Source organism: Sarcophilus harrisii, chromosome 1 (assembly GCF_902635505.1).
Source record: "Sarcophilus harrisii chromosome 1, mSarHar1.11, whole genome shotgun sequence".
NCBI lineage: Eukaryota > Metazoa > Chordata > Mammalia > Dasyuromorphia > Dasyuridae > Sarcophilus > Sarcophilus harrisii.
Window position 1 is genome coordinate 579718086 of NC_045426.1, and position 15054 is coordinate 579733139.

At 35.8% G+C, this 15054-nt stretch overlaps 1 protein-coding gene across 5 annotated transcripts in view; it reads right to left on the reverse strand.

The window, feature by feature from the left end:
• Window positions 1–15054, reverse strand: part of STK3 (serine/threonine kinase 3) — a 498339-nt gene that overhangs the window by 111645 nt on the left and 371640 nt on the right. For 4 of the 5 annotated variants that reach the window (XM_031947034.1, XM_031947032.1, XM_031947033.1 and 1 more), the window contains one exon: window positions 9607–9782. In XM_031947034.1, the coding sequence (XP_031802894.1) occupies window positions 9607–9782 (176 nt within the window). Of the gene's footprint in view, window positions 1–760; window positions 4780–9606; window positions 9783–15054 lie in introns of those variants that run through there. The other variant, XM_031947035.1, reaches the window with a different exon arrangement.

Here is a 15054-nt window from a genome sequence, read left to right on the forward strand (position 1 = left end):
CTATTTCAGAATGTTAGATTTTTGTTCATTTTAATTTACTACTGGATTATAAGGAAATATGCTAGATATATTCAAATTCATGTTATGTGTGCATCTGTGATTACAACAAACTAAAAATTAAGAGTTGCCCCATTGGTAGATTTAAGATATCCTTTACCCAAAAGAAAGAAATTGAAATATATGTACTTCTTTAATATTTTTGCTACAAGCATCTGGAAATACTTAATAATAATCGTTCTATTAATGCAAAACCAAGCCAGAGCAACATGCTCATATGCTTCCCTTTACTAAAATACTTCCTCTCAAGTCCACACAGCTGTGGACAGAAGAGAATGAACAGTTTCTTGTTATAGGACCTCTACAGCTCCTACATGGAAAAATCTTCAGCCAACTTCCTTCTTAGAAACTAAAGCAAGAACTTTGCTACAAGACAGAAGTAGCAGAATTGCTAGATTTAGAATTAATAAACATTAATTTATTCATATTCTGTGTGTGTGTCTCTCTATTTCTTCCTCTGTCTTCCTCCCTCTCTCCTCCCCCCACCTCTCTCCTCTTCTCCGTCAGTCTGTCTCTCTTGTGTCTGTCTAACTGACTATTCAATGTTACCTTAATTGTATTAAGTCATTATGATGTTTAATGCTGTACCTGTTCTGATCACTATCTCCAGATGCTTTTGCTAAAGCTTTTAAAGCTAGTTTTTATATGGTGTTTTAAGGTTTGAAAAGAATTTTAAAATATTATTTTATTTAATCTTCATAACAACCCCAGGAGGTAGATGCTATTATTTTTTTTTTTTCATTTTACAGACTAAGAAACTGAATCAGGCCCTTTGCTCTCCTCAGATACTGCTATCACCCTACTACAGGTCCTTATCACCTCATGCCTTGATGAGCTGCCTTCCTCAAATCTTTCCCATCTCCAATCAATTCTCCATTTAACCACTAAAGTGACTTTCCTAAGACACAGGTCTGATCATAACACCCCACTACCCAATAGCCTCCAGTGACTTTGTTTTACCTCCATGAAAAAATACAAAAATACTATGTTGGCATTTAAAGCCCTTCATAACTATGCTTTTCCCTACCTTTTTAGTCTTACATTTTATTGCCCAGTACAGTCTTCTATCCAGTAACCGTAGCCACCTGGCTGTTCTGCAAACAAGACCCTCCATCTTTTGACTCCAGTTTCTCTGGTTGTCTATTCCCTTTGCCTGGAACACTCTTTTGCTCTGATTACTGATTTTCCTAAATTCCTTTAAGTCTCAGCTTAAATCCCACATTCTACAGGAAGCCTTTTCTAACCCTCTTTGATTCCACTGCTCTCCTTTTAAAAATTATTTCCTGTTGCTTGCTTTGTATATATTGTTTGCATCTTGTCTCCTCCATTAGACTGTAAGCTCCATGATGGCAGGAACTATCTTTTGCATCTTTTTGAGTGTTTAGCATAATGTGTGGCATATAATAAATGTTTATGGATTGATTAGAAGATATTAAGTGAATTGTCCCTAAAACATCCCATTTCTGAACACCTTTAATAGCTAAAACATTTTTCTTTACAAGAAGTTAATGAGGTAGGATTTGAACTCAGGTTTTCCTGACTGCAACCACTGTACCGCCTGGTTGCCCAATGTCCTATGAGGAATGTGGAGAAGAAATCATAATAATCTATAGTGATAAAGCAAAAGACATAAATTTCTCTATTTTACAGTTTCCTACTATCTACAAAATTATTAAGAGTAGAAGTGAATTTCTTGGGGGAAAAAACCTCTAAAATTATACTGATTCTTCAACCCTACAACTAGATATAAGTCTGATGAACACTAATAAGGGTCTACAAGAAATAAGGTTCAAGAATGAAAGATCTCCCTGCTCCTCCTATAGGGAGGGGCTAGTTCCCTTTATAGAACTGTATCTTTCCCTTTGGAATCAGAAGGGGACAAAAATATAGGTTATATAAATAATTATAAATACAAAAAAGCTGATAATATAGATAATTTGACCTTATAATTCTTTCAAATGTTTACCTCAAAAAAGCAAAAAACCTGTCTCTTTAGATTCTAATCTGTTTTTTTAAATGCTACTGATAAAGATTTGGACTTAAGAAAAAAAGGTAGATTCATTCATTCCTTTTGTCATTACTTCATAACAATTATAAATCAAAAAAAATTTTGACTTGAAACTAACTGATGGTGGATTAACAGATGGTTCTTTAAAATTCTGTTCTTATTCCAAAACCTTTAAGTTTTTGAAAATGTATCTACTTAAATATAATACTATAGTGGCAACAAAATATGATCTACATGTTCTCTATTTAACACTAAACAATCTGGATACCAGAACTGTTTGGAAATAATCCTATTGAAGACTGAAATATTACACTAGTGCTATAATAAACAAATTTGCCTTTTACATTTTTACTTTCAAAATGTATCTTCACAGATATAATCTAAATAATTTTTTTACTACTATCATCTACTAAAAGCAACTGATTCAATTAGCCCAAAATAAATTTATCAACTATTTTTATAATACCTAATAACGTGGTAGAATTAATGATTAGACTCATTTATTATCTTATTATATCGAGGGCAGAGCCATTTGTCTTTTTTATAGAACAAAGTAAAAAAAGTTTTTCACAATGCTTTTAACATGGAACAGTTCACAGCAAAAATAAAAGGCAAATGTTAAAGATTGAGAAAATATACAAATTTTTAGGTAGAATCTCATAATGATGAATGCCTCCTTTTCCAGACATCTGTTCAGCAGGTGCCAAAGAAATCCTGGATGTGTTTTGTGCTTGGGGATCTGCTTTAACTGCTAGAAAAGACAATGAAGTGTTTGCTTTCATTTTTCATTCTTGAAAGCTACCTACCTCCCGGAAGGGGCTCATTCCTTTCATGCCCAGAAAGAAGACAAAGAAAGTTCTAGGTTTTCTTTTTCGCAAGTTTTGCTGGCACACAAATATAGGCCCATTTCTGTCCATTTATAAAAGTAATCTCTTTCTAGATCTAAACATCTCCTGTTGCCTACAAAGATGATAGATATGTACCAACTTGTATTATTCTATACTTCTATGAGTCACATGTTGGATAGTATATTTCCATTTTATATATATTGAAATGAAAAAACTCATTTCCTGTTGTCATTATCAAGGGTTGCCCAAAGTAAGAATTTTTACTTCTGTACTGGGTAGGGACCACTATAACTGTCACCTTCTTTGATGATTTTTCCCATTCTGATTAAATCATTTAAGGCATTATGCTCAAAATGGACTCTGAAGTATAAAACTATAAGGAATAAGGTTTCACTTCTCAATTCAACTTGACTCTAATCTATATGTAACTATTCTGGTAAAAAGATTACAAGCAATCAACATAAGGAAAATCATGATTGTCAGATTCAGAGGCAAAGAAAAAAAGTACTAAAAAGACAAATTCTATTTTCAAACTAACTCAAAACATAGGAACCTTTTCTTTAAAAAAAAAAAAGTCGTGTTATTAAGAATAAGGATTTGAGTGTAAAATAAGATCAATGCTTACAAGAGATAGAATCAAAGGAAAGCCAATTTTTTATTTTTGTGGTTTTCATCCCATTCTCCAACTCAGAGTAAGTGAAAATTTCTCTATCAAAGCCCCTTATCTTTCCCCTTTCTTTTCTTTCTCTTTCTTCCCTAATTCTCTTTTCTCCTTTCTCCCCAATACACTACATCCCAATAGAATGGAGGCAAAAGAGAATAGAGATGATGGTAGATATAACTGGGACAGGAATGATTGAGGCTGAGAAAAGAGAAACTAGTTGAGTTTATTTTCTTTCCCATTTCACACTCTGGATAAATTTGTGATAAATAGTAACTTCTAGGAACCAAATCTAAAGCAATAGCTTAGACATGCTGTGAGCAATTATGTGATTATTTGATTCCCCTAGTCTATTATAAAAAGCAAAGAAACGTTTGTTTCTTCTACAGATAATTCTTTCTGGATTCACTTAAAACCTGTCCCTTTAATTTCTACTTCTTCGTAAACCCTCTCCAGAGAAATAATTCTCTGACTGCTCCTACTCCTTTAATTCAACAAATTTCTCAAGCACCTACTCTGAGCAAGGTACTGTTTAGGTGCTGGCAATATACAGAAAGCAAAAATATAATCCCTGCTCCCAAGGAGATTAAAATCAACAGGATAATGACAAGATAATGGTAAAATGGGGAGAAATAAGTGGAAATGAGGCATACAAGCAAAGTGCTATCAGAAAATTGAAAAGGGAGAAAAATAAATGTCCCCTCAGAAATTGAATAAAGAGCACAGGATGCTCCTTACAAAGATGAGTGAGTCTTCTCATTATAAGTACTATTTGTTTACTAGCCTTCAGGGCAAACACTTATCTTTCTCGGTGACTTAGTAGTGATCTCACAATTTTCCCTATTTCCTATCTTCAGCAATTTCCACAGCAACACTAATTACCTTTCCAAAATCCTGGGTTAACAATTTCTCTATAACCTCAATTGCAATGAATCTTTTACTTTATTTGAGGCAATCTTCATGATTGCTAAGTAAATAGTTTTTCTCCAACAAATAAAGCTCAAAATTCCCGATGATCCTTTCTTATCCTTCCACTTTTCCCCCTAAATTTTATTCAATTTCCCCCCATCTTAAAATGGGCTAAAGTACTTAAATACTCCTTTCTTCCCATTCTCCATTCTCCCACTTCATCAGTCCTCACAACTGCTTTCTTGGCCAATCAACTATTTTAGTGATATTCCTGCAGGAGACCTTAAATTTTTCAACTTCCTGCCATACTCAACATAGCAAGCCACAACCCTAAGTATTTAATGGTGTTTGGGGTTTTTTTTTTTCCTTCTCCTGCTTTAAAGTGGTCAGTCACAAGATGTATTGAAGAGATAAAGTATTAAAGATGTAAGACTAGATAAAAAGGGTAGTGAAGGCATACAGGTATGAAATGCTAAGGAGTTGAATGATTTTAATAGTTGAAAAAGACAGACATTGATGGAAAATTGTCTCTGCATATTTGTTACAGAGAGAGTATGTGTGTTGTATGTGAGGGAGGGCGAAGGAAGGGAAAGATGAGGGGAGAGGAGAGGGAGGAAGAAGGAAGGGAAAGATGAGGGGAGGGAGAAGGAAGGAGGGCCACTTTACTGTCCCTTAGACCGTTGGAGGGCAACTATGATCCGGAGGGCCAGACTATAGTAAAAACAAAAACTTTGTTTTGTGGGCATTTAAATAAAGAAACTTCATAGCCCTGGGTGAGGGGGATAATCGTCTTCAGCTGCTGCATCTGGCCCTCGGGCCGTAGTTTGAGGACACCTGCTAAGAATTTAATAAATGATTTTCAAAATTGATTTCTAGTTCTTCATAACCTTTCAAAGATTAATGAAAATTACTCAGCAACTATATCTGCTAATTTCTTTTACCAGTAAACATTAGTCCATTTGAGCTTGGTACACTGAACTCATCAAAGGTAAGCTTGGTGCCAGCAACATATTTTCTTATCTACCATTCCTCTCTAGACATTGCCACCAAGCCCAGGGTGGCAACCTCCCCTTTTCAACTCCCTTTTGGGTGTTTCTTTTCCTATTTGACTGTAAACTTCTTGAGGGAAGTGGCCTTCATTTTGGGTGATTTTGTATCTCTGGAGCTTAATAAAGAGTCCAACACTTAATAAATATTTGTTGACTTAACCATGGACATCAACAACAACTAGCCATTTTTGTTCTGTCCTTTCCTTTCTAAGAACAATTTTCTTATCAGAAAAAAAAAAAAAACAAAAGCAAATTAAGGATAGAGATATTCCATTCTGCCTTATCAAATTATTGTTCTCTCCAAAAAAAAAAAAAAAAAAAAAAAAGTAGTCTTCCTTTCTCACCTCTATGGCTTAAACAACTCTGATCTGTTATCCTTAAATTTCCTCACCAATTTCAACCCTATTTAGCATTATCACTGCTGATACTATTTTTATAGGATCATGCCACATTTTTATGTTTCTCACCTAATATCTACTTGTGCTTTCATCTTCTATAAGTGTGTTTTGCCTATTTAAGTCAGTTGGTGATCTCCCTGTGCATTCACACAAATTTCTTTAGATAATTCTCCTTTTTGTAGCTTAATGGAATTTTTTTTTATGTTTCCATAATTAAAACCTTAAAATCATCTTTTTCATCCTTACTTAACATGTGTTATAGAATTTTTGGCCATGTGATTATATCAATCCTTTCTCTGAACTTTGTAAAACTGTCTCTCCTCAAAACAAGAATGAAAGTTACATTAGTTTCTCTTCTTGACTTTCACAAATGCTAAGATCATTTTTAAAGTTAGCAATCAATTCCTTTTTGTTGATTAATAACAGATATAAAGTATTATTTTCCTTTGTTGAATCTTCTACCTTTGAAGGAGGAAATTAACATGAAGACAAATTAATAAATTGTCACACACTGATCTTTTAGCAGAGAGAGTATATTTTGGATGATTGAAATTTTCATGGAACTAGGCATGTGAGTGCCTCCTGGGTTACCATGGGAAATCAGAATTGAAATTGAAATTGTGATGAAAAATAATATATAACAGGGTGAATCTAATGCTGTTATGCCACTGGATACTACCAGACACCAATTATCTTTAAGACCTGAGAAAAGAGTTGGTTGATAACATGATTGTTTCAATGTAGAACAGATCCCCAAATCTTCAAACTCTTCATCTATTTTCTCTTTTTGTCCAGAAGTTTATATATTTTTCAATTATAATATTACTTTTCTCTCTATTTTTATCCAGTACTCTCCATGATTCTCTTCTTTGATTCCTAGATTTTCTCACATGAGTATAATTCTCAATTTACAATATAAAGAATATATTGAGAGACAGTAAGAATACAAGGTAGATATTATAAGACATGGGCCCGAGTTTCTCTTCTGATAACATACTGACCATGTGAAGGGGAGAAGGAAACTTCATGAACTCTCAGTGCCTCAGGCAACCCATCTTATTTATATTTGTCAAAACTGGACTTCCAAGTAGGTCTGGGCAGAGTCAAAGGAAGATCTTAGTTAGGATTGCTATTTGCTTCCTGGAAGAACTGCTTGGAGGAGACAGTTTCTACTCTTCCCTTACTGTTTCCCTTTTCCTACAAAACCTACAAAGGATTTGGCTCCAGGACCGCTGTGCTATTCCAGCTGTAGAGGATCTGCATTTGGTGAAGAAGCTTAATGATGTTTGAGAAACCCAGAAGACAAGGAATCTAATAGCAACCACCAGGAAAGAATGGACCCTGCCAGGCCGGAGAGCAGAGGCCCAGAAGAAGAGCCACTCTGTCCATATTTCGTAGTACACACTGTTTCTGATGGAAACCAACTGCCCCAGACAGATGAATGACCCATCCATATGCCTCTTTGATAAGTATTTTTTAAAATGTATGCCTCCTTTCCCTGGTGAACCCTGAATGCACTTGACAGGAGAATATGCCCTAAGCTAAGTGTTATGTTTTAATTATTTTTGTTTTGGATTGTGTTTAGTAAATGTTTATGATTAATAGTTAGTGGTGTAGCTAATTAATATAAAAGAACCAGAAGAACATACATGAAATTTTCAAAACATAAATTTTTAAAAGTCATCAGAGAGGCAGGATGTTATGAAAAGAGAGATATCTGTAAACTCAGACAGCCTTGGGTTCAAATCTCATCTCTGACACTTAGTGGCTGTGTGACTCCAGGTGAATTCCTGAGCCTCTTTTGCTCTTCTATCAGTTCCATTCTCTGAGACTATAAATTGAGAGCAGTTATCCATCTGTAGTGGTCAGTAATCTCCCTACACTGACAAAACTACTAATCTGATCCAACCCAGAAAATAACCAAAATGAAACCAAACTCTGAAAAGCTGAAATAGAATATTTCCAATGAACAGGCAATAAAATAGGGGACTAAGAAGGGAGAATCTTGCATAAATTATCAAAGTCATTGAATTAGTTGATTTTTCTTGTTACTAAAGTAGGTTCAATACTGGAGACAAAATAGAGGAGAGATAGCCAGAAAACACTCTGATATAAAAAAAAAAATAAACTTTTAAAAATAAAATGAAACTATGATTTGACTGAATACATCTAACATTTGGATGTTTAACTCAAGAACTTAAGAGGAAATACAGAATCTCAGAACTGAAAAAAAAAAACAAAAACTCAAAAGGTCATCTATACCAGGACAAGTATCTACTCTTAAATATCTAGTTTCTTCTTAATCTACAATGATGGGGAAGCTGATAAATCTGGGGGTAGCTTATTCCCCTTCTGAACATCTCTAATCACTAGGAAATCTTCCTTTGCATTGACTGAATCACCATTTATCTCTCTGAAATATTCATTCATTATCAATCCTTCCACTTCTGATTCATTTTCTTGTGTCATGTTTTTCTCCACTTCATATTATCTTCTACTCAGCTGTCAACATGATCTTCCTAAAAACTTAAATCTGACCATGTCAAGAAATTTCAGTGGTGCCCAATTGTCTCCAGGATCAAATTTAAAATTCTATGTTAGCCCTTCATAATAATCTGGCCCTTTCCTACCCCTCTCGGTTCCTAACATCTTACTCTCTTCCTCCATATATTTTAAAATCTGGTGACCTTAGCTTCCTTGCTATTTTTTTCAACCACCACTGCATCTCCTGACTATATACATGTTTATTGGCTGTCTCCCATGACTGGCATTCTTTCTTTCCTTCCTTACCCTTCCTGGTTTCCCTGCCTTCCTTCATGTCTTAGCTAAAATACCAGTTTCTAATTTTTTCCAGTACACGTTCATGCTAATGCTTTCCCTCTGAAATTATTTCCAATGTATGCTGCATATATCTTGTTTGCACATGAATGTTTGTCCTTTACCCAGTCTAATAAAACTGGGAACTCTTTAAGATCAAGGACTGATTTTTCCTTTTTTCCTATCCATGATTCTTAGCAGTGGGCATGGATATAGTAAATATTAAATGAATGTTTTTTGATTTGCCTTTTAGTTAGAAGGACAAATTTAATGTTTTTTGTTCTCCAGGCAAGACATCTCTATCTAACTTCTTCAATTGATCTTTGTAGGCAAACTGTCCTGTAATTTCATTATCCTGCTTTAATTTGTCCTTATCCCTCCTAAGATGTGACATTTCATTCTTAATATGTAGTCTCACAAGTATAAACTAGAGTAGGTCTAGCATTTCCCACTTTCTGGATATTAGGCTTCCTTTACTGTAGTCTAAATTTACCACATTAACTTTGACAACTGTTTAACTGTCAACTTATTAAATTTAGATTATCATATGTGCCTCAGGGCTATTTTAGACCAATTATTGTTTAGTTTTTATATATATAAATATAGGACTTACAGGATATAAATCTATGCAAAAGTTTGCACCCATATGCTAATTGCACTTTTATGTATATAAAATATGTATATATTATATGTTATTTATCTCTATTTTTGCATTTATGACTTCCTAGATGTAAATGTACATAAATATTTCATATTAAAACACAAATTATTTATACAAAGATTTGTGTATACACAGACCTTTGTTAATGACTATAAAAAGAAAAAGGAACTAAAGTTAATGAAACAAAAATGTACTTACAAAATCGAAGTCTCCATCTTGAGGAACTTTCCAGTTGTCAGGAAAAACATTTTTTGACATTGGGAACGGTTCATGCATGTTCTGATTACAGTTTTCATGACTCTTATTTTTGAAATCTTGTTTATCAAAATAATCCATAAAAGATGGTCGATGTACTTGTGACGAAGTTGCATTTCCTTAGTTCAAAGAAAATAGGAAAAGCTTAAATATTAGTGTTAAAATAATATATTCATATTGTATTTTTGCTTTATGAAACATTTTACTCATAATAGCACTGTGAAATAGGTAATTCAAATATAATTATTACTATTTTACTGCTGAGAAAATGAGGCTGAGATACATGATTATTATGAAATCATCTCATAGTCTAGCTTGCAAGTGCAGATCTAATATTTGACTTACTTGTGCAGAAATATTAATTTCTAAATTATGAAAATTTGAGTTATTCATAAAGAAATAGCCCCTCTAATCAATTTAACAGAGAAAAAGCACCTAAGTAATTAGTGTTACAGAGTTTTAAAACTACATGACATTTTAAATTGTGAAAATATTTCAGAGGGTAAGAAGTATTCTCTCTTTTTTTTATCATTTTTTAAAATTAGAAAACTGTTTTGAATACTTTAGAAATGAGTCAACACAAAACTGAATATTAAAAACTGATATAGGGGCAGCTAGGTGGCATAGTGGATAGAGCACCAGCCCTAAAGTCAGGAGGACCTGAGTTCAAATCTGGTCTCAAGACACAACACTTCCTAGCAGTGTGACCCTGGGCAAGTCACTTAACCCCAATTGCCTGGGGGGGGGGGGGGAAGAACTGATATAAATTACATATTTGGGGCAACTTTACCAACATTTTAAAATATATGTATATATTTTCACCAAGCATGTTAATTTCAAAATGTCACATAGAACCAGAATTTCCTAAAAGTTCTGAATATCTTCAAAGTGTCAAATTCAATGTAACTGAGTTATATGGACCAGATAATGATAAGCACATAACAAACAAAGATAATTTAATTTAATCAAACTCCTTAGGGGGAGGGGGGGAGAAAGTGATCACAATGGCAATAAAATAATCATTTAAAATCTAATTTAAAAGACGAAAGTATAATTTTGTGATAGTCAACAATCCAATCCAATAGATTTTCAAAGATCCATAAAACCCAATATGTTGATTAACAAGAAATCAATAACTACCAACTCTAAGAAATGAACAGCCATAAAGGACATACTGGTAAGGATGAATGAAAATTGCCGACAATCTATCTGAATGGGAGGGCAGCTGAACTGTAGAAACATATATAATCTTCAATGTATGTAATCTGTGCATTGCTGGTTAAAACATAACACATGCTATTCTCTCCAACAAGGAGGCCAAGGACCAGGCTAAAAGATGGAGAAGGAAAGAAAGGAAAAAACAGTACCTAACCTTAAGGAGCTTATAATCTAATGGGGAGAGGAAAGAAAGAGACAATATGCTCATAACTGTAGAAGGCCACAGATGGTGAGGGAGCCCGGGGTGAGGTATAAGACCTAGAGGGAACCTGCTAACAACATCTAGTTCGGCTCCCCATCTCCCCTAAGGGCTCTCGACCTTCTGAGAAGTCTGGGGGCCACAACAATTTGTGTTGAGATTGAAGCAGAGTGATAGCAGGTGGAAGAGTGATACTAGTGAGCAAACTACATACAATAGCAAGTTGTTTATGTGGTCCCACTTGCAGTATATACTTAGCACATGCCCAGTATTATTTTGGTTACATAAGGGTATGAGGGTATAAAAGGGGGAAAGAACTTCGAATAAATGGACTCCATATTTCCACCATCCTCGGGAGTCTTGCCTCATCACTTCTCCACTAAGATGGTATATTTTAATCACCCCAGCATGAGAGCTCTAGAAAGCAATGGTACATTTTGGCACCCAATTTGGGGGCTCTGGAAAGCAGGACACAACAATGTGGGACTCTAGGTGAGATTCTATACACATCAGCTCGACAGACCCAACAAGTTCAGTGGAGAAGTCTTTGTGACCCAGTACAGGGTAAGTATAAAAACAGGAAAGTTGGTAAGGAATAATTTAGTCACTTTGGTTTTTCAACCTAAATGAGGCAAATACTAAGAAAAGAGCCTCCAAAAGAAGTATGAAGCATGCTTAGTTAGGTTAACAGAGAAGCAAAGTTTGTTGGTTAACTTAGAAGCAGATCACTGGGTTCTCAGATGCTGGGGTGCACCTCTCTGGGGCTTTGTAAGCAGAGTTTGGAGCCAGAGGTGTGGAAGTAAGTGGGAGAGCAACTAATTGAATACAATGGATTAAGGAATCTCACAAGTTTTTTTTTTGTTGTTGTTTTTTTTTTAAAAGGAAAGATTTTAACTTGGGTAGCCAGACAAGGAAGTATGAGGAGAAAAACAAGCAGAGGGTTGATGCCTATAGCTGTAGAGGGTACAGCACATGGAACGGACCTAAGGAATAATAAATAAAATAAATCATATAATAAATAAATAGAATAGATTATAAAACAAAATAAAATAATGAATAAAATAAAAATAAATAAATAAAATGATAAAATGAAAAACTTCTTTATTTAGTATTTCACTGATTTATCATGCTTGTTACTGCTCTAGGAGGTTTGCGGGGCATGGCCAGTTGGGCCAGAAGAGAGTTAAGTACCACAGGCCTATTGGCAGAAAAGGAAGTAAGTACCTTAAGTACTATGAGCTTGCTTTTCACCTTCAAAGTTCATTTTCAATTCTGCCTACACCTGAGCATGTGCCCTTAGAGTATCCCCCGTCTCCTGACCCTCCTCCCTCAATTCTGTCTTCTTGGGTGGGGGAAGGAAAAAGAGTGGGAAGGGCAATGACATAATCAGTACCACCCATGCATCAGTTTTGCCCACCCACTATGTGCTCATTACAAAAGGTGGGGCTAGGTGCCAGAGCCCCAGGCAAAAAACACTTGGGGCATGGTGGCAACTGCTATTACATCCAGAGAGTCTTTAAGCAAGCAGGTGGGGGAAGGGGATTGCAATTGGGGAGAATAGAGCTGTGTGCCCCTGGGACTACTGAGACATTCCTAAAGAGCTAAAACCTGTCCCTGTCTGACCTATAGACCCCTAGCCTCCACACAGAGTAGGCTTGACCATTTCACCTCCTGAAAGTGCTCACAAAACAGCGTCTACACTGATTTGGGAAACTGGGGAATGTGTAGCTAATATCCCAGTCACTGGCCAAAGATTACAGCAAACACCCATATGTCTGGCATGGGAGGATCAATAGCAAGTGAACTTAGTGCTACCCCTTTGAGATGGCGATTTGAAGATAAAACAGGAGTTTTTTTACTCTTTTTTGTAATAAAAAAAATCCCCATCAATTTATGGGGAAGAGACATCTCACAACAGTTAGGATTACAATTAAGCACTTTGGCTTTTTAGGTAGGGCTGCTGTGGGAAGCCTGCCAGCACTCTCACCTCTTCCCATTTAATCCAGCATGGGTGGAGCAGTGGCCCTTAACCATTGAAAAAATTCAGGCCTTATTACATATAGTACAGAAGCAACTTGACCAAGGACATCTACAACCTTCTTTAAGTTCTTGGAATTCCCCTGTATTTGTTGTAAAAAAAGAAATCTGGAAAATCCATGGACACCTTTTCAGGATTTACTTTTGCAATAATAGCAGCAAAAGAGACAGCCCGAGTGGTCATTGAATTCCTTACACAGGCCTTTGCAGTCATGGGTGTGCCACAAGCAATAAAAACAGATAATGGACCTGCATATTCTCAACATTTTGCACACTTTTGTGGACTGTATCAGATTTCACACACTACTGGCATGCCTTTTAATCCTCAAGGACAGGCAATAGTAGAGATAAAAACAGAGACATCAAGATGCTCCTCCAAAAAACAAAAGAGAGGGGGAGCCACAGGTAATCCTAGAGAACTTCTAAACTTATTATTTTTTTTAATTTTTGATGGAGATGCACTGGCTCCGGGAAGACAGGTTTCATAACCTGCCAGAAAGGCAGTGTCCATTGCAAACAGCTCCAATATCTTTAGATAATTGCCAGGTGAGGTGGAGAGACCCTGAAAGTGGTGAATGGAAGGGACCAGACAGGTTAACTGCTTGGGGGAGAGGGTTTGCTTGTATCTCAACAGATGAAGAACGAACCTGATAGGTGCCAACGAGCCATATCCGCCTTGTCCATCACAGAGAGACAGAAAAAGACAAGACCCAAGTCTCCATTGCTGACTATGTCCACTACTGAAAGAGCTTGGCAGTTAACCCTATATATATGGCAATTAACTCATGAACATCAAAAATAATTGTTAATGACACGGATGGACTTCAAAACCTTCAGGGATCATTGGATTTCCTGACACATGAAGTAATAGACAATAGATTGGCTTTGGACTATTTCTTGGCTGCTGAAGGGAGGTATATGTGTGGTTGTGAATTGATAGTTATTTTCTACACCTTCCTTTGGGGACTCATAGAAATTTTTTATAGTATTTTGTTTATTTATATTATTTGTTATATTACTACTTATATGATATTACAACTTGCCTGTGTGATTCCTCCCATGATGATGGATTTAATAACCACTATTACATACCTGCTTCCATTAAAACAAAAGAAAGGGAGAGATGTAGAAGACCACACACAGTGGGGGAACTCTGAGTGAGGTATAAGACCCTTCAGCCCAGAGGGAACCTTATGACAATGTCTGGTTTGGCTTCCCATCTCCCCTAAGGGCTCTCAGCCTTCCTGAGAAGTTAGGGGGTGGTGACAACCTGTGTTGTGATTGAAGCAGTCTGATACCAGGTGGCAAACTACATAGAATAGCAAGTTGTTTATGTAGTTCCACATGTGCAGTATATACTTAGGGCATGCCCAGTGTTGTTTTTGGTTATATAAGGGGGAAAGAACTGGGAATAAATGGACTCCATATTTCCACCATCCTCAGGAGTCTCGCCTCATCACTCCTCTATTAGGATGATATATTTTATCATATATATCCCAGTGTGGAGGCTCTAGAAAGCACAACATGTTTTGTTGCCCCAACTTGGAGGCTCTAGAAAGCAAGGCACAATATTTTAATCACCCTGAGATGGGCTTCTAGAAAGCAGGACACAACACATAACTATAGACAAATTATACACAGAATCAATTGGAGATAATTGATAATCTCAGAGGGAAAGTACTAGCATGAAGGAGAACTGAAGAGAATTTCTTGCAGAAGCTGGATTTTAAGGGAAACTTAAAAGGAAATCAGGGAAGTCAGGTAGAGGAAGTGAGGAGGAAAAGAATTCCAGGTATGAAAGACAGTCAATAAACATGCATATAAGTCATGAGATGCAGTATTATTAGTGTTTCTGTTGATGTTTTGCAAAGAAAATCAAGGACACCAATGTCACTGGATTGCAGAATATGTAGAGGATAATAAGGTATAAGAAACCT